At 42.6% G+C, this 27,824-nt stretch overlaps 1 protein-coding gene across 2 annotated transcripts in view; it reads left to right on the forward strand.

Annotated features, from left to right (window-relative positions):
• Positions 1–25,671, forward strand: part of ca16b (carbonic anhydrase XVI b) — a 98,815-nt gene extending 73,144 nt beyond the window's left edge. Inside the window, exons 8-30 of one of the 2 annotated variants that reach the window (XM_072382039.1) lie at positions 1,001–1,193; positions 5,710–5,894; positions 8,591–8,699; positions 8,823–8,872; positions 8,986–9,748; positions 10,827–10,965; positions 12,532–12,570; positions 13,474–13,565; positions 14,886–14,977; positions 15,786–15,882; positions 15,999–16,081; positions 16,363–16,497; positions 16,593–16,727; positions 17,479–17,651; positions 17,784–17,919; positions 18,686–18,832; positions 19,266–19,359; positions 19,673–19,749; positions 19,858–19,986; positions 20,083–20,229; positions 20,342–20,484; positions 21,146–21,281; positions 23,324–25,671. In XM_072382039.1, the coding sequence (XP_072238140.1) occupies positions 1,001–1,193; positions 5,710–5,894; positions 8,591–8,699; positions 8,823–8,872; positions 8,986–9,748; positions 10,827–10,965; positions 12,532–12,570; positions 13,474–13,565; positions 14,886–14,977; positions 15,786–15,882; positions 15,999–16,081; positions 16,363–16,497; positions 16,593–16,727; positions 17,479–17,651; positions 17,784–17,919; positions 18,686–18,832; positions 19,266–19,359; positions 19,673–19,749; positions 19,858–19,986; positions 20,083–20,229; positions 20,342–20,484; positions 21,146–21,281; positions 23,324–23,470 (3,441 nt within the window). In that variant the 3' untranslated portion in view covers positions 23,471–25,671. The remainder of the gene's footprint in view (positions 1–1,000; positions 1,194–5,709; positions 5,895–8,590; positions 8,700–8,822; positions 8,873–8,985; positions 9,749–10,826; positions 10,966–12,531; positions 12,571–13,473; positions 13,566–14,885; positions 14,978–15,785; positions 15,883–15,998; positions 16,082–16,362; positions 16,498–16,592; positions 16,728–17,478; positions 17,652–17,783; positions 17,920–18,685; positions 18,833–19,265; positions 19,360–19,672; positions 19,750–19,857; positions 19,987–20,082; positions 20,230–20,341; positions 20,485–21,145; positions 21,282–23,323) is intronic. The other variant, XM_072382040.1, reaches the window with a different exon arrangement.
• Positions 25,672–27,824: the final 2,153 nt, after the last annotated feature.

Genomic DNA, 27,824 nt, shown 5'->3' on the forward strand with positions numbered 1-27,824 from the left:
AAACTATGTCTGCCTCTATCGTGCATGATTAAACAGAAAGAGGGAGATAATTACTGGCATTTGAATGACACCGAGTGTGAGATAGCTCTTATGCATACATCATTCTGTTGGTCTATAGGCTTTTAAATGTGTTCCAGCATCATGTGAGGCCGGCTATCATATTTAACACGTTTTTCAAGTTAATCAGTTCAAATGCTCCTTAATTTGACCTGTTACAGTTACAATTTAACACGCATTTAGTGAAGAATCTAGGATTTTACCGCACCCACCTATGTGCTTTACAGCATTTTACCTCCAACCGGTTTAGCTGTTAGTGATGTTGCGAGATAATTTATGCCAAATCATGCCCCTCGCTTTTTTTTTTTGCTGATCCTCCTCCACAGTGCTTTTGCTGCATCCTTTATACATACAATTCCTGGGTTACCCAGCTGCATATCCTCTTGTGCGTTCGGTGCCACAGAAATTTCGCAGGGCTCAGTGGAATTTCTATGAAGTTGCACGAGGACAAATCTTTTGTTCAGAAATGACTTCTGCTGCAAGAATATTGACCACCTTTACAGTGTTTGTGACGCTCACAGATAGTCTTTTATGAACCTGTAATTCATTTCTCCAAGCACCCATAGGACACATTGATTCCACAGTATCTGTAATGTGTAGTCATTACAGCACGCGGCAGGAGATCATTCTTGGCAATCAATGGCCACAAATTTGCCCCATTGAGAAGTTACAGCCCAGCGGGTAGCTGGGGTGGTGATTGAAGTCTGTGCCTGCTGTTGCCTGTGGTGTAAATGTTTCTTGCAAATACTGTTCTCCACTTGTGAACAGTCAGCTACTGTCAAGTGACTACAAATGCAGTGCTGCATGATGTATTATATTTAACACGTACTCGCACACGCTGGCCCGCATGCATGCACTCGTGCACGCACACATAGTAGCAGTAGCACTTAAGTTTGCCTTGATGGCTATTCTGTGTTTTTTTTTTGCTTCTTTTCCCTACTAGCTGGATGCTTTTTACTCCATCTTTACAACGGAACAACAGGACCATGTCAAGTCTGTTGAGTACCTGCGGAACAACTTCAGGCCCCTGCAAGACCTGGACAATAGAGAGATTTTTAAGTCGGCTGTAAAAGATGCATGGCAGAAAGATTTGACTGAAGTCCATGGGAGCCCTCATAGCACGGAGGCTTCAAGAGGTAAGCTTGATGTTTTTTCTTTTTCTCTCCCGCATGCTGTCAAGTTTACTGTCTTTATCACGAGAGAGAATTGCTGTAACAGGATTGGATCAACTCCTGAGATCCCGCAATTACAGTCATTACGTAGCAATTTATTTGTTCTTCTGAACCGATGCCAGAACCACGGAGAGTGGAAAGAGGCGGAGTGGATGGTCACATCTCATTCAAATCTAGAATCTGTGATAGAAGCCATCTACCTGATTAAATCCACCAGAGAGGTTAGCTGATTATTACAATTTGTTTATTACTGGGATGACTCAAAAAGTAATCCTGTGGATTTGCAAGAAAATTTCCCCCAGCTTAGAAGAGATTTTATATCCTTTCTTTTTTTTTTTTCTTGAAATGAATGCAGATCTGGATCGAAAACTTTTTTTATTTTTTTTTTTATGTTCAGGCTTTGAAGAGCTTTTCTCTTCATGTGTCGTGCACCTTTTGACATTATCATTGTTTGCTCTGACTGAGCAGCTGTTAAATCAGCATTTAAGTATAATTTTCATTTAGTTTTATTGATTGATTGATTTTTATTTATTTTCTTTTTTTTCTTTTTCTATTTTTTTTCTCTCTTTTTTATTTCTTGCACGTTTTTCGAAGTTTTGCCAGAGAAAATGGTAACGGAATCGATACGACTCAAACTTCTTCAAACCCCAAATTGAATCAGTTTTCTCACTTGTTTTTTCCTGCCCCTTTGGAGCTGATGCGCACAGGAGGTGGAGGCAGCCTCTATGAATAAGCTCTGATGAAGCTAACATTTTACCAACACGACTGATCGGCTTTTACTGCTACGTTCACGTTTGCTTAAAGGCGTTTAAAACCGTGCCCAACAGGGGGATTGAAACACCTTTAGTGTGTCACCTCAGATGTTAGATCCAGAGATGAAAACTGTTTTAATGCTAGCTGAATGAGAATAACTTCTCCAGTTTTCTGTCAGTTTCTGTCACTTCAGTTAGCTTTGTCAGGGACTTCGTATGTCATGCTATGATTGTGAGAAGCAACCCCAGTGCTGGTTACACAGTTAGGTTTTTGCCAAGCATAACATAATCTGCCCACTGCATTATAACAATGTTTTGATGTGTCATTTGCACATTTTCAATCTAACTTTTCCTGTGTTTTTCTAAACTGCTAAGTCTGTTTCAGAGACTAATAAAGAAAATGCCCTCAATTCTGGCTGGAAACTATTAAATTAGCTGACTAAAATTAGAATGGTGTGTTTTTTATTTGTTTTTTTTTTCTTATTAGCTGTATGTAGCTAGTTATGCTAACATTAGCATCTTTGGGTTTTTGGACCAAATTTGGTCAGTTCAGGAGATCAGGAAGCATTCATGGAGTCTGCCTCACGTCAGTAGATCAGTAAATATAATCTGAGAATATACAAGGACCATAGAGATGAACTGATTATTGATTGACCACACTCCCTTGTAATTACAACGTGGGACTTTGGGAACATTCTTTGGGTGAAGGTAGCCACATGTCATTCTCTCACTGTTGCAACTCATTCATCAAACAGCATATTAATACCAAACACAGACCTCATGCAGGGCTTGATCATAGTATTTTTGTTTGTCTTTCTTTCATGTGTGCATCTTGCTGCGCTTGCTCTAACAGAAGAGTGCAGGAAGTAAGGAGACTAATGAGAAAGGCTGCTGCTCCCTAAATTGGTGTTGTTGGTTTTCTTGGTATCTGGTGGGGAGAATTGATTAGGAATGCTTGTGATGAAGTTGGAGCACTCTAAAAGGGCCGATCAGCAATCATCATTAATATGTGGCACAGCTAAAATAGACCCATAGAGATTAAGCTGTGAAATTGCTTTTGTGGCTTTATGTCAGTAGTCGGGATGGATGCGGACCCATAGATCTCCATTTTTTTTTTCTTCTTCCTGCCTCCACTCCCTCTTGTTCGTTTTATCTTTTGCCTGTCTAGCATTTCGGTTTCTTTGTGTTCAAAGACAAGAGTCGCTTGGTGATTGGACACACTGGCGCGAAAGTGTGCCAGTATTTTCTTCAAGTGTGACATCTGTTGAAGTTGCTCCATGAGCAATATCCATCCCTACAAAGTAAATAATGGCTTTGATTTGAAATATTATCAAAGCCAGGGCCACGTATTGACTGAGTGTTCCATCGCCGCAGCTTTTCTGATTTCGGTTGGCCATTAGAAATGCAGAGCTAACCTTTCAGATGCAAAATAGAGATTGCAGATTAGTTTGTGTCTTGGAGATTTATTGTTTGTCGAATAATAATTTCAAGATCAATAAGGCAGCATTTATTTTGTCATTTGTGTTTGCTGTAGACTGGGTGTTTGTCTCTGTATGTGTGTGTGTGTGTGTGTGTGTGTGTGTGTGTGTGTGTGTGTGAAACCCAGCTCCATCACAGGCTTTGTTTCACAAGCAGCCCAGATTTAGTGTACCCTCCGTTTGAAAATGAGTTCATTCTGTCAGGGCTGATATTACTTTTATTTTCATTGTGAGTTACTCTGGTTATTGTTTTATTTCCATCAGCTGATTGCCTGTAAAATGTCAAAATACTACAAAATGCCAACCACAATTTCCCAGAGTCCACGTTTATGGGATATATTTGCTTGTGCTGTCTCAGTTATGGCACAAAGAAGCCATGTGTACAGAAATTTAAAGCGGAAGGAAGCGGCGAATCCTGACATCGGAGCTTTTAGAAACCCACGACGGGTTGGTATTTTGTTTGGGGAAAGAAATGACTCCGACAGCTGAGACTGCCGTGGCATCTGCAGCGAGTGTCACACATTATCATAAGATAAGTATTGTAGTTACTGTCTTGGTATTTGTCCCTCATATGACTTTCCTGCAAAGTTCAGAAAACGCAAGTTATTGTTCAAATCCGATATATTGTTCTCATTGAATTCTTGCCTTTTTTCCCCCGTATCATTCCGACGGTTGCTTTAAAAACGTAGCGTACAGCTTTTAGAGGCGAGACAAAGTGGAAGTGCTTTGTTGACAGCAGTCGATTCATCCCCTTCATGGTGGAAGCTGCCAGGAGAAAGATTCATGCTCTTCTCTGAGTTGTATTGCAGGATGAGATGAAACCTCTGTGTGGGATATTTTGGGAGCTTACAGAGTAGGAATCTGTAGCTGAAACAGTATGCAGTCACGACCATTTTCATCTTTTTTAACGGCGAAAACACATTATTAGCTCGTTATATTTAACGTTTTCAGCATTGTACCGCTGTTATACTCCTTATCTGTTGTAGGTTTTGTCCACAGTTGAATAGATTTTGATGAAATCTCATCTGCAGCAGTTTGAGGAGTCAGAAAATGAATAATCTCTGTAAATCAGTGGAGTTTAAAATTAATTTTGTTTTTTCTTATTTATTTATTTTTATGTCAGGTTTACCTGTAAATTGAGCACAAGTTGCTCAGACGTATAGATTATTTTTTTATTTTTTTGCAGGCCAAAAAGCGGCAACAACGTTAGTTTGAAAAATGTAAAAAACTGAATGAGAGGTGGTTTCTAGATGGTTGTTAATGTGCTTGTGTTAATTGTCAGGACGGTATTAATGCAGGCACCAGAACCACAGTGACACCTTCAGCAGCTATTAAATTATTGTTCTTGAGCTACTGAACTTGACAACGAACATCCGACAGGTTATGATGCATTTTGCACCTGTCACACCTAATCAACACCCTGAGATTCTCTTCCTGTTGTTTTTTATCCCCCCGTGCTCCTTTGACTGATTCCCTTCCTCCCTGTCTCCTTTTTCTTTCTCTCACATGTCATGGTGCATAATTTGCGTCACAGCCTCACTGTGCGAACGGGGGAAAATTGTGGTGACAATTTCAATTTGGCAGAAACTCTGAGAGCACATAGTCATTTGACACTAGTTTCTGATTGCTGCTGCCCTGATGTGCTGAGAGGCATGTCCAGATTGTCCCTTAGTCATACTGATGGCGCTCTGTGTAAAATATCCATGCGGCAGCCTGCACTGCCACCTTGAGGCTGACTCGCATATCTTCTTTCATCCTCCTCATTCACACTGCTTAAGCCCACTCAGGGGAATTGGCCAATTAGGTATGGACAGGAAGTTGCTGTATCATCTGCATCATCTATATAGCACGATAGCTGGCTGTTTGATATTCTACACGGACTCTCTTGCAATAAAAATGCACAAGTGTCAAGACACGACAATACACAATGACACCTGAGTGTCTGACTCCAGCCAAGCCTTCAGGATTGTTTGTGTTGGGAAGTTTCTGAAATATTCTTGCAACTTTGCAGCTTTTTCATTCGGAAACGCCCTTAAAGCTTCAAGTGTCATTGGAAGGCTTGCTAAAGGTTAACATTACAAACGCACCTGCACACGTAAATGAATAAGTATGGTTAGGATCTTCCCTCAACTATACTCAGTCAGTAAAAGACGGATGTTTTCTATTTCTTTTTATCTTTTTATCAGATTTTTTCCCCCCCTTTCATGCTGCCTCCTTCTCATACCCCTCTTTTCTTTTCTGCTCTCTCAGTGTGCAGCAGTGCCCCGGTGAGCATGAAGATCCAGCCGCTGAACCAGACGGCATTGATGGTGAGCTGGGAACGCCCTCTGACAATCTACCACCCCCCCATCACCGGTTACATGGTCTCCTACAGCTGGGTGAAGCGCGATGTCGCCGATGAAAAGACCTTCACCAAGACCGGGGACCAGAGGATGGTGAGCGTTAACACCAAGCCCTGCTCATAGCAGACCAAAGCGGAGGCTTATTCTCCTCCTCTTAATCTGTTTAGTGAGGTCTGTTGCAGTGTGTGTCGCTTAAACAGCTGTACAGAGCCTCAGATGTACAGTATCTGTCAGGATAAAAGGTTAGCTGGATCAGTGACAGTATGTAAAGGGGGAGACAGGTTGTGATGAACCCTGCATGTGGCTGTTGGTTGATATGAGGACCCAGACGCTTCCCTGTCACTCACCTGTCTAAGAATAGAAACACAGGCCTGTCGCAGACATTGGCGTGTCACAACTGATATATGTGTAATGAGCTGACAAATGCACCTGTGGCCTTTTCCCCAGATGTATAATTTTCCATTATCCATTGATATTTCGTTTGTTGTTCTCTTCTGAGGTGGGGCTGGGGGGTTGTTTTTGTTCTGTTTCTGCATTCGTTTAAATTTGAAACAGTCTCTGCAGCAAGTATCTGTATCACAGGGTCAAAAAGCTTATTCAAAACAAAGCGGTGTAAACAAAATAGTATTTGCACTTTTTTTTTTTCTTCCAACGTAAATACTAAGGAGAATGTGGGAAAAATCCCCTTCTGGTTTCTGACAGCAGAGACGGCTCTTTGAACACAGACTTGCTTTAGCAACAAATGCAGAGCAAATGTAGTCCTTTAGATCTTTGATCCAGTGATCATTTAATTCAGCTTAGCTGCCTTAAACATTGAAATACCACTTCAGCTCTTACAGTATCATTCCTGCAGAATATTCGCTGTGTCTACAGAAATAAATCTTCTCCCTGTAGGAGGTTGCACCTACTGTGATGTTCCTTTTCACACTATATATTCTTCTCCACGGTCGCATATCTTTCCATTTCTGAGAATCCAACGCCCAACTGTGCATCTCTTCAAGGCCTGCTGACCCCCAGCTGTCTTGATAGTTTGCATGACTGCCTCTTTAGATATAAACAGTGTCGGGTCAAAACACGCACCCACCAGTTCAGAAACCTGGGATCCGTTTCCCGGTGACACTACCACCTTCAGCTCGGTCATGCATTTCAAAATACACGGTTGTCATTGTCACGGGTTGGAGGGCTGGTGAGGCATCTCGAATTGTTGCCCGCTTTTGTGACTCCCATTCGGTAGGGAACATTGCACAGAGAGGGCAAAATCTATAGGAAAGCACAAGCTAGTTCTTTAGGATAATAAGCTCCTTCACATATATGCAGCGTCTGACGCTAAATAGCTATTTTCACATTCAGCTGTACTAATTTTTCAAGACAATTGTGTGACATTAGAATTGGTTTACAAAACTCACTGTGCTCCAGTGTGCAGATTGCACACATTTGATGCCTCAATCGCACGTACACCGTAAGTGAACGAGAAGAAATGCTTTGTTCAGCAGTTGCACTTTGAAAATGAACACGATTTGAATATTCATAGATTCTGGGAGAGAGGAGGGGGGAGGAGATGTAATTTTATTTTAACCAGGTAATTGAACTATTTAGTGTAGGGAGAAAAGATTCCCGCACACTTGTTATTATTCCACGCAGCTCGTCTCGTTCTGTATGCCTTAAAACATGCCTGGAGGGCATCTTTAACTTAAAATCTAGTCACAGAAGCTTAGACGTGATGGACAAGTAAGTTAAACTGAATATGCAAAAAAAAAAAGGGCTTCCTGCTGTCAAGGACTGCCTAACGAATTAAGTTAATGCTACCCTCAGCTAAAGATGGATTAATATTTATTTCCTCTTCGTTAGATTATTGCACCCTCTGAAGTCCACATCTCACACGCAGCTTCTCCAGAAACCTGCCACAATGCTTCTGTTTGATGTTAAACATAGAAAACATTTCTACATTTGCAATCTGCCTTTGCTGCTTATTTGCTACTTCAGAGATGGTCAATCTCCAACAATTACTTTCGTGACCTTTTGGTTTTCTGTCAACTTTGCAACCTTCTGGCACAGCTGGCCTACCTCTGCAGTCTGGTCTTAATTCTCTGTCTTTTGTGGCCTTGTCATGAGACACGAGGGGGCAGATCCTGCTCTGCCAGGTTGGCAGTACTGAGGGGAAGCATGCATAGGCACAAGATATGAAACGGAACCGTGTTTTTTTTTAAACTCCTGTTTGAACTTTGAGCTGTGAGTTAAATAATACAGAAATCAGGCTCGTGAAATGTTACTTTTTAAAGCACTGACTGTTTTCCACTTAATGAAAGAATTCATACCTGTAATTTATTTGTTATGAAACACATTTGTTTCATTAAGACCAGCAATTCCATTTCTTTTTAAGTGCTGATGGAAAGAATGATTGCTGCGTTCGTGCGCTGCTGTACCTGTATCGATGCACTTTGACATTATTGTCCACTTCTCTTTCCACTGTCGGTCCTCTTATTTTGCCCACTTTCATTTCCATTTCAATTTTCAGTTTCTATTTCTAGACACTTTATCTGAATTATTCTGGAGAAAAACTAGCTCTCCAGCAGCTTCGACAGCAGAGGCAATCATCCATCCATTGTGAGGACAATTTTAATATAAGTATAGCCATCTGTGAACACTATTAAATTAGACATGAAAATTACTATTGACAGAACTGTAGCTTAACGCAATACGTTTTCACTTTAGGCATCAGCATCTGAGCTCTCAAATGTGATTTCGCCATACTTTGATTATAATTTTTGCAAATGTGTTTTCTCTTGCAGAAAGCAGTCATTACTAATGTATCCCCTGACCTCCTGTACCTGTTCAGAGTGCAGGCGGTATGTCAGCATGACCTGCGCAGTGATTTTAGCCAAACTCTCTTATTCAGAGGTACATAGTCAAATCCATCTAACTGTTAAGTCATTTTATATCTTGGATTTTGTAGCCTCTGAAAGTCGATGGATTTAAAAGAGTATTTTTTTTCTTCTTTTTTTCCCCCCTTTTCTTTTCCAGCAAACACGACAAGGATCTTTGAAGGGTCTCGCATTGTGAAGACTGGGATGGTTAGTTGACCAGAAGATGGCAGTGCAAATTATCTTTTGTGTTCTAGTAACAGTAACACATCATTCATGTGTCATTGTTGTGTAACCGTTATTTTTTTTTTTTTCCCTTTCAGCCAACAATTTCCCCAGCTTCATCAGCCGATATGGCTCCCATCAGCTCTGGCTCCTCCACTTGGACATCCTCTGGGATCCACTTCTCCCTCGTCTCCATGGCAACCGGGATGGGACCGTCCTCCAGTGGCAGCCAGGCCACTGTGGCATCGGTGGTGACGAGCACCTTGCTGGCTGGCTTGGGCGTTGGCGGAGGGGTCATCTCTTCTTTGCCTAGTTCAGTTTGGCCCACACAGGCACCTCACGCCACCCAGAAACCAGCACATCCTTCTGCCCCACCTGCAAAGTCTAGCACTGAGCAGACGGCACCTCAAGGTGCTGAGACAGACAAGCGGGCTGGCGAGAAACAGGCTGCACACGAGGGTGAGGAGGAGGAAGAGAAGGGCGGGAAAGAAGGAGAGCAGGAGGAGGACGAGGAGGAAGAGGAGGAGGATGCGAAGAAGAGAAAGACCAAGAATCCACCCGATAACGAAGAGAAACGAGCAAACAGCACCGTGGCTGAAGAGCCCCTAAGAACTACCCCCACATCCACAGCCAAAGAGAAAGGAGAAGGCAGACCTACGATTAAAGGCACCACAGTCCCTGAAAGCTCTGGCGATGACCAGCTGTTCAACACGGAGAAGAACACTACAGAAGGAAATACAGTGTCCACTCAGGAGCACCGTAATGACAGTGCTGAGATGCAGATCCCCCAGAGCTCTACACTATCCCCGAAGGTTAAAAATGATGATGGGATGAGTAATTGGCCTTTCTCTGTCCACACTGGTGAGCTCCTTCTTTCGCACATAGAAGACACATTTCAAATCCATTTCAAAAAGGTTTTTTTTCTTCTTTTTCTAACTCGCCAAGCTTTGATCTCCTGTAGTCAGCTATCTTACGAGAGAAGACTTAACTCCAAAGCAAAATTCTGTAAACACTACCAACCGCTATGGAGCTCAGCTTAGAAGAACAAATAACTTGATATAAGACCCCAACTACACTGGTTACCATCTCAGTCAAAGACAAAGCTTCAGGCTCCGGTGTCACTACAACACACAGAGGCCTGAAGGAATAAGATGGCTGTCTGCCAGAGGGGTTTTGCCTCAAGGAATTCCTTTAAGTATATTTCAAAAGAGTTTGCTTCAAGGAAGAGCTTTTTTTTTTTTTTTTTTTTCTCTCATCAGAGTGTTACGAATGGCAAGAACCATGAATGAATGCAAAGTTCAGAGAACAAATTGTGTTGTCCTTTTTAATTTGAGAGAGTTAAAAGTAAACCTCCAGAGAGCATTTCATTTGAAAATAGCTGAATTGGTTCCTTTTACTGGTTGACTTGTGGCGACGTTTTCTTTCTTTTCATTGTGTTACGATCGTACAAGCGTGCAGAAACACTGAGATGACCACTGTCTGACAAAGACTTGGATCAGTCCACAGAGCGGGTCTCTGCAAGATCTTTCTTGGCATGATTGTACAGCTCCACACGAAGAGCGAAAGAAAATGTTTGCCCACCGGTTACTCCACCGTTCCACTCTATTCTGCAGAGGCAGCGTCACTGTATCTTGGGCTTGGCAGTCACCCGCTGCAGTGGCAATTGGTGTAAACTATAAAGATGTGTTTATTTAATGTTTGCCATAAATGATAATGGGTTCAGCTCCACCATTCCCCAGTGCTTTAACAGCTCCTGTGCATACAGCTGTGGCCCCACACGACGGCTGTATCCTACACCAGTTTTCACCAACACTTCTATTTGATCTACAAAGAACGTCAATACTTTGCAAACACTTCATTTGTACAGTTTCCACCTCAATTTGGATGAACTCGTGTGAGTTAGAAGTGTTTAATGTGTTTTTTTCGTGTCATCCCGTAGACCGAACCCCCCTGTCCAACATTACACGGACCCCTCACCCAGGAATGGGCCGGATGGTGTGGATTGTCCCCTTGGTGGTGGTGTCCGCTCTCACTCTGCTGTGCCTCATCATGCTACTGATTGTGATGGTCTACTGGAGGTGAGAAAGAGTTCAATAAAGCTGCGTAACCACATTGCAGAGGCATCATTATACTGCTGGAGATTTAATTGAACAAGAGCTTTTACATGCAAGTACTCATCTTGGGCATCAGCGATCCTTTCCTCTTTCATAGTTAACTGAGCTGCCCGCACCGGCCTCACCCATCCATCTTTTCGTACTGTGTGTAGTGTCACACCCTCGTGCGTTGTTGGATGCTCCAGTCTGCCTAACGTAGTTTGCCTTTTTAAATGCACTCGCCTCAGTCTCAGCCAAGCTGCTCTCTCGCTTTCCCTTTGTATATCAGGCCCATCACCCACTTGGGTCAGGGGGAGGAGACCCAAAGGCTCTGCAGTTCCCGCACAGGTCCCAGCTGTGTCTTCATCTGCTGGACTAATTTCCAGTCACGCCATTGGAGCCCCAGTAATTACACAGGCCAGGCCACTAGCACATGTCGGATGGTAGTTAATGAGAAACAAATAGCACTACGGACCACTTCCTCAGTTGGTGCCAGGCATATTTACTGCTGCTGCTTGTGTGGGGTTTTATTTGTTCCTGGTCTCAGACTTTTTTTCTTCTCTCTTTTGATTGGACTGCTCTGTAAAATCACTTCAGCAAATGTTTATAGCACCTTGCTGTGGCAGATAATAAAGTTGTGATATAAATAAAAATCCTGGCTATCAGCTCCATAGAGGTGTAAAAAAAAAAACCGACAGCTGGAAGTAAGATGACTGTAGCGGATTCAGTTGGTGGGCAAATTACTGAGAGTTGTGGTATTCGAGTAGAAACGCAGGGGCAGCTTTGAGATTACAACAGCTGTTGTTGTGACAACTCCGACAGTTCACAGACAATGCCTACTTCCCCTGGGGAAAAGGCCATGATGAAAGATGATATTCACACTCTCTTATCCTTCATCCTCTGTGTAGCCTCTTGGTGACAAAGCAGCTATTGAAGCCAGTGACTGTCCCTGGTTGCAAAGGCTTTGCTCATTATCAACATAAAACCACAATCCATTTCATTTTCAAATGTTTGTCTGAAAACAAGTAGCCAGTGGGCTCCATTGACATTTCGTAGACCCCTGCTTCTTTTTTCGCGTTTGCTCGTTCGGCCAAGGCTCAGGTTACGAGCCTATCCGGAATGGAATTAATTGCATTAGTTAGGGTACACATCTGGAAGCTTCTGGGGCTGGAGGTGTTTGTTGAAAACCCAGACAGATGTCAAAATGAGAACAAATCCCATCTCTTGTCAGCGCCTCTCTGCTGCTGAAGCCCGCGTCGAATGGAAGGCCTCTGCTCCATCAAAGCTATTCATTCTTCTGCGGCTGTTGGAGGGAAATGTTGACAGTGCTGCTTAGGTAGCTGGACCACATCTGCACTCCAAGGGAGCCATTAGATTTGGTGACTGTGACGCAAACCAGGAGGGGGGGGACTCTCCTCCCCCATTTGTTTTTCCAACATCCCCTCTTGCTCTCTCTCTCTCTCTCTCCCTCCCTCTCTCTGTGTGTTTCTCCCCCTCCATCTCCTGAATGCAAGGCCACCTTTTTTTATTTTTGTTTCATCTCTCTTTAAGAATGACAAGCATCTGCTCCCTCCTCTGCAGCAAATACAGGTAGGATTAAACTTGGGGTACGATAGCACTTGAAATGTACGGGGCATTGGTCATTTATCAGTAAACATGGTACCTGGGATAGGATGGTTAATATGCAAGATGTGCAGGACCTAAGAGATTCCTCTCTTGCTCTCTTCTGTCATGTTAGAATTGTAGATTTTTTTTTTTTTTGTCACTGATAGCGGAGAGGGATTTCTTAAATATGGAATGTATTAACCCCCAAAAATGCACAGCTGCCCTTTTTACTGCGCCGAAATATCCCCCGCTAAATAATTTAAACATTCTCAAAAGATCGTGGCTGCTTGCCCTTTTCTGTATGTAATCTTTTGACCTTGAATTGTGTAACACTGGTAAGATATTATCCAAGAGGAGTTGAAACGTTGGCTTTTGAAGCCATATTGATTATCCAGTGAATAGTGTTGGATTCCAAAACTGTAAACACCAACAGCTGCTGGCAACATTGACCAGTATTTTCTTCAGAGATTGCACCTTAAAGTTGGCTTTGTTCTCCTCTGTGTCTTCCGAGGAGTCCTAAAAGTGGCCACGAGGAGGGAAGTTGTGTTTGGATTGGTTGTGTTGGCTTTGCGTAAAAAGCTAGAAGTTGGCACCGCGCTGATGTGAGTTGCTGTGCGTCGTTCACCTGTTCCCAGTAGCCAGCTCAGGCTGCGTTTCCAGGAGCCGCTCGCTCTCTCTATCCGTGTGCAGTCAGCTGTGTCCCAGTTACTCTTGGGTTTTCATTAGCAGCTTTCAGCCGTTGTCATCCTACTCAACATTTAACATGCCGGTGTTGACGGTCCACATCTGAGAACAACTCCCAAATACACTTTACCGCATCACTTGTGCTGATAGGGTGTGGATTTACTGTGCTGCAATCACTATTCTTATCTCTTTCTATCCCTGTAGGAGATTTTTCCAAACAGCTCATTTCTATGTGGAGGAGAGCAGCTCTCCGCGGGTGGTGGCCAATGAGAATATCCCAATCATCCCCATTCCAGGTGAGGCGCACTAATGTTTCCTGTGCTACGTTGGAGAATTCAGTACTACGGTGTGACACTAACGTACAATCATGACAAGGGGTTATATTTCACCAGCTGCGATTCAGTTTTAAAAGTGTGAGAAAAGTCTGGCTCCTGCAACATCAGTTCTGTGTAAGGTCATTCTTAAATGGTGAAATATGAAAATATATCCCCATTGCTGAAATACTCGATGTGTAAATAAAGGATGATCTGTTTGACTTGCAAATATAGCTTTGACACAGTTGAAACCTTTTTTTTTTTTGTGAAATCTAATGTTTGCGTTGTCTTATTGAACCTGAAACATGTCTTTGAACTGAAATGCGTTAATGGAGTGTTGACTTACTTGTAGAGATCCAGGTCTATTGATAAAAGCACACCTCTATGCTCCCTCGTTAACCGTTTTCCGATGGTTTCTTAAATTACCTCGACGTCTTGGTTTGCACAGTTTCTGTTCATTTGCATGTGAAGTGACTCCTTGAACAGCTCTGCAGAAAGTCGTTGGCTTTTCTTTGCCCTTAATATCCCGGGCTGCGGTGCAGTGGCAGCTTGTCGATATCTGACTTTACCTTCTCAGTCTCTTAAAGCTCATTTTAAGGCAGTGATAGCCTAGTTGCCGTGCAGCTGAGGCTAGAGTTCACTCTGCATTCATCCTACTCTTATTGCTCTTTGTTTATTTGTTCCTTTCTTTCTTTCTTTCTTTCTGGAGCTGTGACTTTAATGTGCTCGCAATTTGCATGTTTCTGTGTGCGTCTACGCATATTTAAGTGCATTAAATAGCGTCAAGGGATTTTCAGGCATGCAAGTGAAAGTAGCTGTGAACATTCTCACATCCTTGTATATAAAAAAGAAAAATCTGCCTAATAAGCCGTAGTCTATTAGAATGTCTAGCTACTGAAACCTCCTTTGATAAATGACCAGATTAATAAATGAGAACTCACCTTTTTGCTGTAACCAGTGAAGCAAGTAAGGGCCTCACAGGACTCAGCTGCAAGGGTCCGTTAGTTAAGACTTTGGCCAGGATCAGCAGCGATGACAGCTGAGTCCCCTGCATTGTTGTCTCTGTGCGAAGCAGACCAGCCATATCAACGACCCTTCATGTGTGATTTGGGGCTGATTTGGCTCAGATAAAACAGATGCTCCCTCCCATAAAAGCTCACGATACCAGATATAGCTATTTGTGAGGTTAATCTGCAACAAAAATGTTTGTTTTTTTTCTTCCTGGCCGTGATGTATGGGGACCTAATACACAGTAATGGGCGTATTGCTAACCTCTATCACCGCTCTGTATTTCTCCTGCAGATGACATGGAGGCCATCCCTGTCAAACACTTTGTTAAACACATCATGGAGCTCTACAAAAACAACATGCAAGGCTTCGCTGAGGAGTTTGAGGTACACTTTTGCGCCGCTCTCATTGTTTTCTGGCTTTATTTCATCGATAACTGTGTTGTTTCTAAGGATTCGACGTGCAGCTTCCCGACAACACAAACAAAACCAAGCCACTCATAAGAGTAAATTTGCCTTCTTCTCAGACTGGTGGGCTGCTGAGCACAGGTAGTGTTTGTCAGTTTTGCACGTCGCTCAGATGCAGGCAAATCAGAACTCGGACGTTATCTTATGCGTTTGTATGTAGATTTGCTCATTTTGACCAGATGGTCAAGAGGAAGATCAGAGAGTCAAAGGTTAATTAGAGAAGGTCTCTCTGCTGGTTGACTGGATGGGAACACTTTTTATCTGTGTAACTGGGTTACGAAAGGAAGCAAAAGCTTCACCCCTAGAGTATTGTGTCTAATTGGGGTCATTTGATGTGAGACTAGTGTGCATGATTTTCCAAATGCACCGGGATGAAGCTGTGCTGGAAGTGACTGCATTTTTTGGGTGGGTGAATGTGCTGTGGTGTAGTGAAGAGGAAAAGAAGGAGGCTGTTCTGCTGGAGGCTTTAGCTCAAGCCCCAGTGGCGGTAAGCATCTGCTCCGCTGAAGCGTCCTTGACCGAGACTCTGAGCCCCTGCGAGAGGTTCAGCTCATCCCGAGCTGTGAGATTTTTTTTGATACAAACAGTATCACAAAAATTGCTGATGTTAGACTAAGACCACAGCTTCCGTTTTAATACACTAAATACACGCGTGCTAATTCCATTAGCTCCTCTCTCCTTGTTTGATAAAATCCCTTTCTGTCTTATTTTCTCGCTCTCTCCCCAGGAGGTCCAACGCTCCACAGTCGACCTGAAAATCACCGCAGAACATTCCAATCATCCCGACAACAAGCACAAAAACAGATACATCAATATTGTGGCCTGTAAGTCAGCTGTAAAATCTGATTAGGACGTCTACCGCTGTGGGATTCAATAATGTTTTTACATAAGGTTTTCATCCTTTTCATATTCCACGTAAATATGTCAATGCTTTCCCTAGATGACCACAGCAGGGTGAAATTACGAGCTTTGGCGGGGAAAGATGCCAAACATTCAGATTACATCAATGCCAACTATGTGGACGTAGGTTTTTCCATTTTACTCAAGGCTCTCTTTTCATAAACGCAGCCATCAGTGCTGAATGCTGACAGCTTTGTTTACAGTATCAAATAAGTTAGCAAATCACCAAGCCAAGAGACGTTAAGAAAATAATTAGGTTTTGTATGAAATATGTGCAGTCGGTGCTTATACAGTGTATATACAGGAATGATTGTGACTATGATTAAATGAAATGAAATGCATCCTCCTGAGGATGTCATCCTTCAGTAAAAAAAAAAGAATACTCTTTTGTCCTCCTGTGTCAGGGCTACAACCGACCCAGAGCTTACATAGCTGCTCAGGGTCCTCTCAAGTCTACGTTCGAGGACTTTTGGAGGATGGTGTGGGAGCAGAATACTGGGATCATTGTCATGATAACAAACCTTGTGGAAAAAGGGAGGGTAGGTTCACCTTTATCATTCCCAAACTGAGAACGTAAAACGAAGAGAGCCGTCCCTCGCGTATGCTCTAATGCACGCTTCTGTGTGTCTTTCAGAGAAAATGTGACCAATACTGGCCGACAGAAAACAGCGAGCAGTATGGGAACATCGTGGTGACGCTGAAAAGCACCAAAGTGCATGCCTGCTACACCCTGCGCCATTTTCTTATAAGGAACACTAAAGTGAAAAAGGTAAATCGGAGTCAAACTCGAGCTTTAAAGATCTTTATTCTTAAGGACTTGGCTTGTAAAGGCAAAGGAAAAAGCAAACGTGTGTGATAACATGATAGAAAGAATTTGTTTGACGTATCCGTAGGCACGATTTTGTGCCATTTACATCCGTACTGAAGTGTTTGAGACTGGTATTTATGCAGTTTTGGGATTAGTGGGGACTGATGAGTAGGAATGATAATGAATTCATTTTGTCTTCTTTTTTTTTCCCTTATGAAAGATAAAATGCCCTCAAGATTGAGTGATTCCACACTTTCGTACACATTACAAAATCTGGACCTCCTCTAAGTGTGGAGATTTTCCATGTTTATTTACACACACAGCGGGAAACATTTCATAGATGTAAATATAAGGGAAAATGAAGACTTGCTTCTTACTTTTTAAAAAGGAAGAATTGTGAATTTTTTTTAAAATGTATTTGTAAAAGTGTTTGAAGGTAACTGTCACAGCTTGATGCTTACGATTGTTAATGAATCCCATTAACAAACACGTTTTGCTTACATTTTTGCTTCCCAGCTTATTTTAGCTTGTGATGAATTGTAAGAACTGAATGTTTCTATTTGGCTTATGAGGGCTAAAAAAAAAAAAAAAGGAATTGAAATGAAATGTTGCAGTGATTTGTATATCATCTGGTCCTTTTGCTCCATGTTAGGAGAGTGAAGGGACCGCATTGTCTTTTCAGCAGAATCATTTGTCTGTTCTTATGCTTCAGGGTCAGAAGGGGAATCCGAAAGGGAAGCTGAATGAGCGCACTGTGGTCCAGTATCACTACACCCAGTGGCCTGACATGGGAGTCCCAGAGTACACTCTTCCTGTTCTCACCTTCATCAACCGCTCCTCAGCGGCACGTACTGCAGACATGGGTCCGGTCTTGGTACACTGCAGGTACATCATTACTACTGGGCCCCCACGGCTAGATAATTGTTGCTGATGAGTGTTAAGACTCATATGTGCTGACTTAGTTAAAAGCCTCCCTCTGTGAAGCTGCTCATATTAATTGTGTGCTTCGCTCTTCAGTGCAGGGGTTGGGCGCACGGGAACGTACATCGTCATTGACAGCATGCTGCAACAGATCAAGGACAAAAGCACAGTCAGCGTCCTGGATTTCCTCAAACATATACGCACACAACGCAACTACCTAGTCCAGACTGAGGTAAGGCGGCCAAAATAAGCAGGTTCTCTGGGAAACTGGATTCTACCTGTAAAGGTCATCTGTGATTTAAGATGCTAACGCAGTTATGAAATCTATTCACTTTGATGCTCTGAGCTGGGATAAAGGTCACAGTCGCTGCAGTTTCAGTGCGAACTGCGACACGCTCACAATAATACGGATGACCGTGTCGCATCAGAGTTGTTCTCAGGCCACACCCTTCAGTCATTACCTCACGGACATTTAAAAGGCCCTGCGAAATGGATTGTGAAGTCCTATTTACATGTATTTACATAATTCACGCAGTCTGCTGTGATAGGTTTGGCTCCGCTGGCCTGAGCAGGCACCGCTCAGCCCAGTCTGCAGAAGTCTAGTAAAATCTGAATTTTAGAAAGTGTTTTTAATTGATTGGAATACTTCGCTTTGAGCGCAGGGTCATTCCTAAGAAATGACTAACGTGCATAAAATAAAACAACTTTTTGTCGTCCTCGGGACGGATACTTTCCAATCATTTAGTAACCCAGAAGCGATATGATTTTCCTTTTTGCTTGTAGCTCACCACATGTTGAAGGCAAATGTTTTACCGAAGTTGAAGTGACGCAAAATTATTTTCATGAAAATTTTATGGGAAATGTATAACAAGACCTGTTTGGAACTGTCATTTTATGCTACACTTTGCCTTTGTTCTCTCTGTATCTATTAGTGTAAATAATTCAATAATCTCTTAACAGAGAAATCTGAACATGTTCCACCATCTGCTCTCTCGCAGGAGCAGTACGTTTTCATCCACGATGCTCTGATGGAGGCCATCCTCAGCAAAGAGACAGAGGTGCCGGCCTGGCAGCTGCACAGCTACGTCAACAGCATCCTGACGCCCAACTCCACCGGCCGCACTCGGCTGGATAAGCAGTTCAGGGTGAGTCCGGCTGATCCAGTCAGGACGAGCTGTCACACCCTGCGGTGACATCATCAGCTAGATTTGAGGTGGTCGTCGGATCAGTGGCTTGTTAGCAACGTGCACAGTGACTTTCCACTTCCAGACATGAAGCGATGGAAAGCGTCTTTGATGTTGGCTTTAATAAAGTCGTGTCTGTCACCCCTGCTGCGTTATGCAAAGTTTGATGAATGTTTCATCAAGCTGCTGCTCTTTCAACACCAGGAGAGAAATAAATAATTGCTCACATAATGTCACTTCTTCCTGAGCTTCACGCGCTTATTACTAATTTGAGTGACGTGCTGTTAATTTCAGGTTGCTAAACAAGGTTATATCTTATTCATCGAGTCTCGATTTGAATTTGCACCGACTCCCAGGATTAAAATCTGATTTTTTTTGTCTTCTCTCTTTCCAGCTGCTGACTCAGTGCAACACGCGCTTTGTGGAGTGCTTCAGTGCCTACAAAGACTGCAACAAGGAGAAGAACCGCAATTCCTCAGTGGTACCATGTGAGTATTTACTGCAACACCCTTACACCAGAGTCTGATCAAACAACGAATCGCGACATTCCTGAATGTAGAATTGTCCTTTTTCAGCCTTTAAATTATTAAGACAATTCGTACGCCAAAATTAGAATCCATTTCCATAATCCTATAAGTTAATCTTTATATGCATTCTCGGCACATTGACAGGAGGAAAGGAGGTACTTGTTGCTATAGCAACAGTCAGGACTGGTAATGAATGTGAGCATTATCAGCCAGTGTGATATAAAGAGGCCTGGGTTGTGATTTAAAGCGTGTTTTTCTATCTCTGCCTCAACAGCGGAGCGAGCGAGGGTTGGACTCACCACTCTGCCTGGCATGAAAGGAACAGATTACATTAATGCATCCTACATAATGGTACAGTGTTGATAATTAATGACTAGTGTGTCTTCTGAGAACGATTGTCGAGAAAATGAGACGCAGTCATCCTTTGAAAAGGCTAACGGCTCACCTCTGTCACCTCAGGGCTATTATAGGAGTAATGAGTTCATCGTGACCCAGCATCCTTTGCCCCACACTACCACAGACTTCTGGAGGATGATTTGGGACCACAATGCTCAGATCATTGTCATGTTGCCTGACAACCAGGGTCTGGTAAGCATCGCTGAAAATGACAACCATTTAAACATTTAGAGGGGGGGAAAAAAAAAAAAAAAAGAAATCTCAAACCGCGTCGCTGTCTCCCTGCAGGCTGAGGATGAATTTGTTTACTGGCCCAGTCGGGAAGAGGCCATGAATTGCATCGCCTTCACTGTCACTCTCATCAGTAAGGACAGACTGTGTCTCTCCAATGAGGAGCAGATCATCATCCATGACTTTATCTTAGAGGCCACACAGGTATCCCGTTACTCATTAATATCTTTTATCATTGCAACACGTGAGGAGTTCTTGAATATTCTTTGAATTCTGGATTGTCATGAGTGTACTCCCTCCCCCCTGTGTGTCAAAGGATGACTACGTTCTAGAAGTGAGACACTTTCAATGCCCGAAATGGCCAAACCCAGACGCTCCTCTCAGCAGCACTTTTGAGCTCATCAGTGTCATTAAGGAGGAAGCCATGACGAGAGATGGCCCCACCATTGTGCACGATGAGTAAGTCTGTGTTTGCCTCTACTTTCTCTCTGTACAGTGAGAGTACTTTCTTTTGGCTTGACTTTAGCCAGGGTAATAAATTACGTGTATGATTTCATCACATGCTGTTAGTCTTGTGTGCCAGGGATTTAAAAAGGCTTAGAAGTGATAAAGATCTCTCCTGGTTTTTAATTACCTTCTGTTAGTTGTCTTGTTTGCACCAGCAGGATGGAAAAGAAGCCTCTAAATGTTGAGTGCTTTGCATGGTCTGGGGTTTCAAAGTCCTTAATTGTATGCCAGCGCCGAGAGCCTACAGGCCACCACCAGAATAAACAAAAAGGCCACGAGCCTTTTTGTAACTAGGCAACCACAGCAGCTTCCACACTCCCAGCTGATGTGTCTCCTTGCATGCATCAGTGTCTGCAGCATCTCGGCTGCCATTAGTGCCAACATCAGCAGTGAGAATAGCCTTCATCGCCCAGTCTCCCCTCAATCAATCACAATTTTCTCGTCTCAGAATTGCTAAAAAAAACTATTACTCCTCACGCTTTTATGCTCTGTTCTGACATGATGGGATTCAAAGCGCTGAAACTTCAGCCAAGAAAACAGATATGCACTATATTTTAATCTGAAACGAGGAGGACTCTTGTTCGAGAGCTTATTTTTGAATGTCTCCTCTCAGGTACGGTGCAGTGTCAGCGGGGATGCTCTGTGCCCTGACCACGCTGTCCCAGCAGCTGGAGAACGAGGGGCTCGTTGACATCTATCAAGTGGCAAAGATGATCAATCTAATGAGGCCGGGAGTCTTCACTGATATAGTAAGTTTGCTGCGATGTAAAGACAAACACTGCGGCCACTCTGAAAAACTGGAAACAAAGACAGACGCTCGCCGGTTCAATCTGTGCTCGTTCGTATGTTAAACATCATTTTCATCAAAATGCAGACATTCGTCAGGCAAGTCCTTTGTTTTTGATATTTTCCATCTTAGTCAGCTGCACCCGAGTGGCGAGCAAACAAGTTCATTCTGCCTCCAGCAACAGCCTCGGGTCCAACCAGACCTCCGAGCTACAACGGCCTTTGAGTGCTTTTGTTTGTCCCTTCTGTGCTGCTGTAGTGACGTGACAGAGTGGAATGGATGTGCTCAGCTTTTGGATATAATCTGCAACTCTAAAAAAGGAAACCAAATCACAGCAGTTCATGCGTTTGATTCTTAATTTGTTCACCCTTATTTTTTACACATTTGAGATTCACGGCTGCCTTTTTTTACAGAGTTTCCTAAGTGGTTAAAGAAAACAACACATATTGACCACCAACACGAGCCCAGTTTGAGCTTATAGATATGGCCTAACGTCATGTCTCTCTGAAGTGACTTCTTTTTTAATCCACTCAGTGGATCCTTGCCCAGTTTTCTGTGTTGTTTTTTTAGTTTTCTTCACTTTTCTCCTGACAATGGGAGCTTCAGGGATCGAATGCTTTACTGTGCTCACTGGCCATTTAATTACATTTGTCTGCCAATTGATGCTAAGCAAGCCATAACTCTTAAAATGGTGAATTTATTTAAACCTTCTATTTAAAGGTAAAATGTATACGAGGTTATTACAGGTCTGTTTTCCAATGTGACACCAGTATGTTTGACAACACTACGACACACATGCCCGCAACGTTATGATATGATAACCGAGGTGGTTTAGTCAGACTCATAAAATCTGTTCCTTAAATGATTAACCATCATTTTTAAGGGAATGAGTGATTGAAATGATCAAAATAAATGGGAAAACTGGGTCAGGGCCCAACTTCCAACTGATTGATGAATAAATCAGTCTCAAAAATATACTGAAACATCAATCTGTACTTGGTGATTAATTGTGGTAAGTAAAATTACTGAATTAATCGCTTGCGAAGGTTGAAGGATGTTGAGGGTTTGGAATTATGGAGGTTGGCGGTAGAGCAGGACAAGAGACGATATTAATAGCCGGTTTAAAAGCTTGTCTGTGTTATCTTTGTCGTTTAACAGCGCTGGGTTATAAAAAGAGCATGGTTGGTTTGAATGCAAGCCTATGTAAAGCACAATTAATATCAAATTAACCTCGTGAGACCTCGAGTATTCATATGGAAGGCCTTCTAACACTTGAGCATTTCATTAAAACCTGAAACTGTCCACGAAAAGCTTTTGCTTCTCAGCCTCTGAAGAAACTAAAAACGTGACATTCAACGTTTATTTTAAACTTACTGTAACTTTATGCATCGGCATAGTCGAATTTAAGCACTACAACAAACTCAGTCCACGTTCTGTGCATTGATCTAAATGAAGCATTCGCATGTTCAGCCGTGTACGGCGTCGGATGCGAATGCATCTCTTTAGTTCACGCTGCGCCGCGCCGTTGCACTGTGAGGTCACCTTGCAGCCTCTGTGTGTGGCAAATGTGTGCATGAACTGAAATGGTGGCAGATGCTCTTTGTCACTGTTGCAAGATAGCTTCAATGAGCCCGTCCTGGCAGACCATGCAGCGATCAGAGCTGGAGACCTGCTCAGAGGTCCCAGAGGGAAAAAGCTGAGCTGATCCTCTCTCCGGCGATTAGTGATGAAGAGAGCAAACCCTCCCTTTGCTTTTCTCCCTGTGAGGACAGCAAGCAGAAATTTTTTTTTTGCTGAGTGAATGGCAGCTTAACCTCGGCGACTTCGCAGCTCCAGGAGGAAGCTGGCGGGAAAGTTCAAGTCCAATTAAAATCCCATTAAATAGTTTGTTCAGCTGTACATTTGTTCAGTGAGTTTTGTCGCCCAGGTGTAAGAAATGCTAATAACCACGTCGGTTCCGTTTGGTGTTGCTAACCCGTTGTGTGTTTTTGTTTGTGTACACAGGAGCAGTACCAATACCTTTACAAAGCCATGCTCAGCCTGGTCAGTAACAGAGAGTGCAACCTGAGCCCCATGCACATGGACACTAATGGGGTGGTGGTGATTGGAGACGAGTCGGACCCTGCAGAGAGCATGGAGTCGCTCGTCTGAGGACATTCTCGCAGGCACTTAATTTGTAAAAATCCAAGAACTTTTCTGAGGCCTTTTTTGCCAGACTATTGATTAAACAAATAACCTTATTACTTTTTATACTGATAAAGGTTTTTTGATATTTATGTTTTTGTCCTTTTTATTTTTTCTTTTCTTTTTTGTCCTAAATGTTCTCCTGCTGAGCATTTGCACCTGTTTTAAGTTGACACGAGGAAAAAGCAGCTCTGTCCAGTTTGCACTATACTATCAGTGTTACTGCCTAAACCCAGGAAGTGAAACTTTGGAAAGCGGTTGAATTCCGCCATCGCAACGGAAACCTGGGGTCTTGGACCGCATCGAGACGAACTTGAAGCATGAATTCCCCCGGATGAGTCGAGGCGACCCACTTCCAACAGCCTCTCAAAACAAAACACTCCATCACATGGTTACATAGCCCAGCATGTATTTTGTCACCTTGTCACTTCAGTCATACCGTTTTGAGGCTCCGCTCCACACGGATGAAGCTTTTTATCACACACATGAAGAGACTCATAGCTGCCTATACATTTATGTCCCAGTATCTCACTGCTGTCCTGTAATCTGTACTTATGGCTTATTTTTGTTAAAGTGTGTTACAACATCTAATGTGAACATTTATTGCTTTTTACAGGGATTTATATTGTTATATTGTTTTGTAATATATATACATATATATATATATATATATACTTACATATATTCTATCCTTAATAGCCGGTTGTTATGGTTTGTCTTTTTCTTTCTTTTTTTTTCTTTTCTGTACTTCTGGATTCATGTTTTGGAGATTCCGTTGCTTCTCCTGTAAAGCCTACATATCCCCGGTCATACCCCACACCCCCCCCCACCAAACCTGTGCAGTAAAAGCTCAGCTGTTATGAAATGTGTATCTGTACCGACACGATGCAATGCCTACGAAAAAAAAAGTCTTCACTCCACGCAGTTTTTCATGTTTTATTTGACAGGTTTTTTTTTTTTTTTTAATTGTTTTTTTTTTTTTTTTTTTTCTTGGTCACAGTTGATGTAATTCGCATTTTGCTTCAACACTGATCAACACAGAAAATAAAGCTCACGGTCGAGGTGAAAGTGAATGTGGGAGGATTCGGGCGAGATTAATTCCCGAAAGCGAGCGTTTTCTTTGTTTTTGTACTCGGTAACGAAATGTTCGGAGCTTTCTTCCGGGAAGTGTCGCGCGGCCGCTCTGGGCCAGCGGTGACTCTCGACTGGACCGGCTCTAGACTCTGACGCCCCCCCCCCTAGTTTTGGACATTGTTGTTTTCGTTTAAAGACACTCCTTCAGAATATTCCTATTGCTGCAAATCATGCGAAGTTTCCCACAGGATTTCTTTACATTTCACTGTTTTAGTAGATTTTTACAGTGGAGGAGCATCCTCTCCGGCCCTCCTGGTGAAGATGCTATTCAGTGCCTTGGAAATGTTCTTTACTCTCATCCCCAGTTGGTACTTTTTTTAGTTAACCCGTCACCTTTTTTTTGGATTATTCACCTGTCCTCATATGACAGTTTTCCAGGAAACGAGCTGTTGGATTTTAGTAAATGTAACATCATGGCACAGTGATGCGACTTGTTATTCAACCAGTGATGATTGAGTGCGCCCTCAGAAGAGGGATGGTTATCTGTGCAGTTATTTAAGTGTTTTATTTGCCGTGATAGAATTCTTTGTTTTTCTCACCTTGACTTCTAAAACTCTGCTGATCAGTGTCTAGAGAGAAGAAGAAGAAAAATTATATTAAAAAAAAAAGAAAAAAAAAGAAATCTGTAAATAAATAAAACATGAAAAAGTCGGGAGGAGGTGAAAACTTTCTATAGACACTGTAGTTTCTTTTTGGTGGGTTGATGCTTTATTTGTAACCAAAGATGTGGTTCCAGTTTGAAACATGTAAGTGGTTTTGTCCTGAGATCTATTTAATCAACAAGAATTTAAAATCAAAATTTGTTAAAGCGTGCAGTACAGATTTCCAGTGTCAAAGGTATGAATTTAACCAGAGTTAAGCATGTTTCTGTTTGAGCCTCAGGAACTCAACGTCCACGTAATCCGACTTTGTGATGCTTTCCTCACACTAGAAAATAAGGTTTCAAATTCAGACTGTAAATTGTATTTTATTTGGGCCGATATTCCGTCTCTGCGTTATTTTGTGGCTATAATTATAATCCCTTTTCAACCCTGGACATTGTTCTTTCTTGATTTATTTCTATTTATTCACTTTTCAGAGGATGTCATTCTGCCTAACCAGAGGTTCCTCATCCGAACCTCTCTTTGCCGCAGCTGCTGTGGATGTTTTTGTTTTGTGTGTTGCAACCAGCGCCTTCCCTTTTCAAACTGAGAGCAGCACTTGCAATGCTGTGTGCCAATTCTGTAACCTTTTCTCATCACATGCTTGTGTATTTCCGTGCAAAGATTTGGTTTGTGCTGTTGCTCTGTAATAGATCTCACTTTGAGGGGGGAAATGTATTCTTTAAAGCTCCACAGCAAAATCCCAGTAATCATAGCTGCTCCTCTGAGGTCCCTGCTCGGCTTTACACCAGATTTTCCTGATATTTGCTCAGTGTTTCATGGGGGCCAGTGTGTTGGCTCATTTTAGCCAGGTCAGTGGTTAAATCTAATTTGTAATTTAAAATGGAAAAGTAGTCTTGTCAGTCCTATCACGTTTCTATCACAGAAGTACACTCCACTGTTCCTCTTTCTATTCCCTGGTTCATTGTGATTTAATAGGTGGAATGTACTGGTATATAATGATTAAAGTGTGGTGTTGGGTGCTCTTCATCCTTGTATCAGATGAAACCGCTGATGGATGAGTTGACTTTCAAAGAGGAACCTGCGCCTTTTGTCGCCCCCTGCTGTCAGTTTGCCATCAAACAACAGTTGTAGATGGACTCCTTCGAGTTTTTTTTTTTTAATCTAAGTAAACGTGGCATTAACACACTGACTTTGTTAACATTACTGCAGTAACACCGTTCAGATAGAGCTCACAGAGCTGCAGACAGCCCGTTTATTCTTAGGTCACAGTTTGTGACAAATGGAGATCAGGTTTTCTCCATTAGTTCCCGTTTTATGTAACCCACTGATCTTGGGCACAATAACCCCCTTATCTCGTTTCCCAATTTGCACCCATCTGGATTCCTACACTCTACTCTTCTATTTCTGTCTTTGTGCCTCCCACCAGAGATGCGAGGGACAGACACGAGGAGAGAGGAGAGGAGGTTATTCTCGTGTAGCAAAATGAGCCGTCCTCGGTTTAGAGCATCACTTTAAACTGACGTCAGCCGAATAACGACGAGTGACACGACAGCGTCATCGAACCATTGTTCAGTTGCCGCTTAACAATTGTATCTGTCAGGTGAGCGATGAATCTGTGACTGAGTTTGAATTTGACTTCATTTTGAAGCGTGGCATTAACGGATCGGCCACACCCGCATCAGGCGTTCGTCGTGCCATTCCACAGAGGACACTCCGGCGTATCCTGGCTTGTAGCGCCTCAGACGAGCCTCCTCTCTCCTTGATCCTACTCTGGGTGCATTTTAGGGCTTGAAACGCCCTTCAAAATGTTTTGTTGTGAACATTTTACAAGTAACAAGCAGGAGGATGGAGAAGCAAGGAGAGAGAGGAAAAAGCTGAAAATAGATCAATTACATAACCCATGTAGCCAAATCCCTCCATTTTGCAGAGTTAAGATGCACTTTTATCCTTTAGAGGTTAACCAACCCTTCAACCGAGGCTTTTTGGGGCCTTTGGATATCTACATAACTACTCCATGATCCCTAAAAGCAAATGGCCACCTTAACACTGCAATGTTGAAGTGAAGGGCCAAGAGGAGGGATTGGAATTGGACCCAAGTCTATTTTTAGATCCCCGTTTAAAACATTTGCTTCTGTGAAAGCCTTTGGCAATGCCTGATATATTTAACTGATGTAATCTTGTGAACAATTTGTCAGATTTAACTCAATTGATAACGTCTCGTGAAGCAGTTTGAAACGTTGTTAACATGGAGCAAAGTTTTAGTGCTTCACATCCTGCTTTGAAGCTAAATCTGTTTCACATAAGAAGCAGAAAAGAAATGTTATTTGAACACCGTTACAAATGGCTGTCAGCAGCTCCTGATGTAGCTTAAAAAGTAATACGACACCTGTAGTGGTATTGCAGGAAACACTGATTCAGTTTTGGAGTTTTACAGAGCCTCGTTTTTTTTTTTTATCATTTCTATGCTGATTTATGGACATCTGTCACAGCTCAATATTATCTTCACAGTGCAAAAGTCACACTGAATCTAAAGATGAGTCTACAGTATCATGTCTGTGCTGATTAAGAGAGGGGAGATGTAG

Source organism: Leuresthes tenuis, unplaced genomic scaffold (assembly GCF_036924035.1).
Source record: "Leuresthes tenuis unplaced genomic scaffold, fLeuTen1.0.hap1 SCAF_3, whole genome shotgun sequence".
NCBI lineage: Eukaryota > Metazoa > Chordata > Actinopteri > Atheriniformes > Atherinopsidae > Leuresthes > Leuresthes tenuis.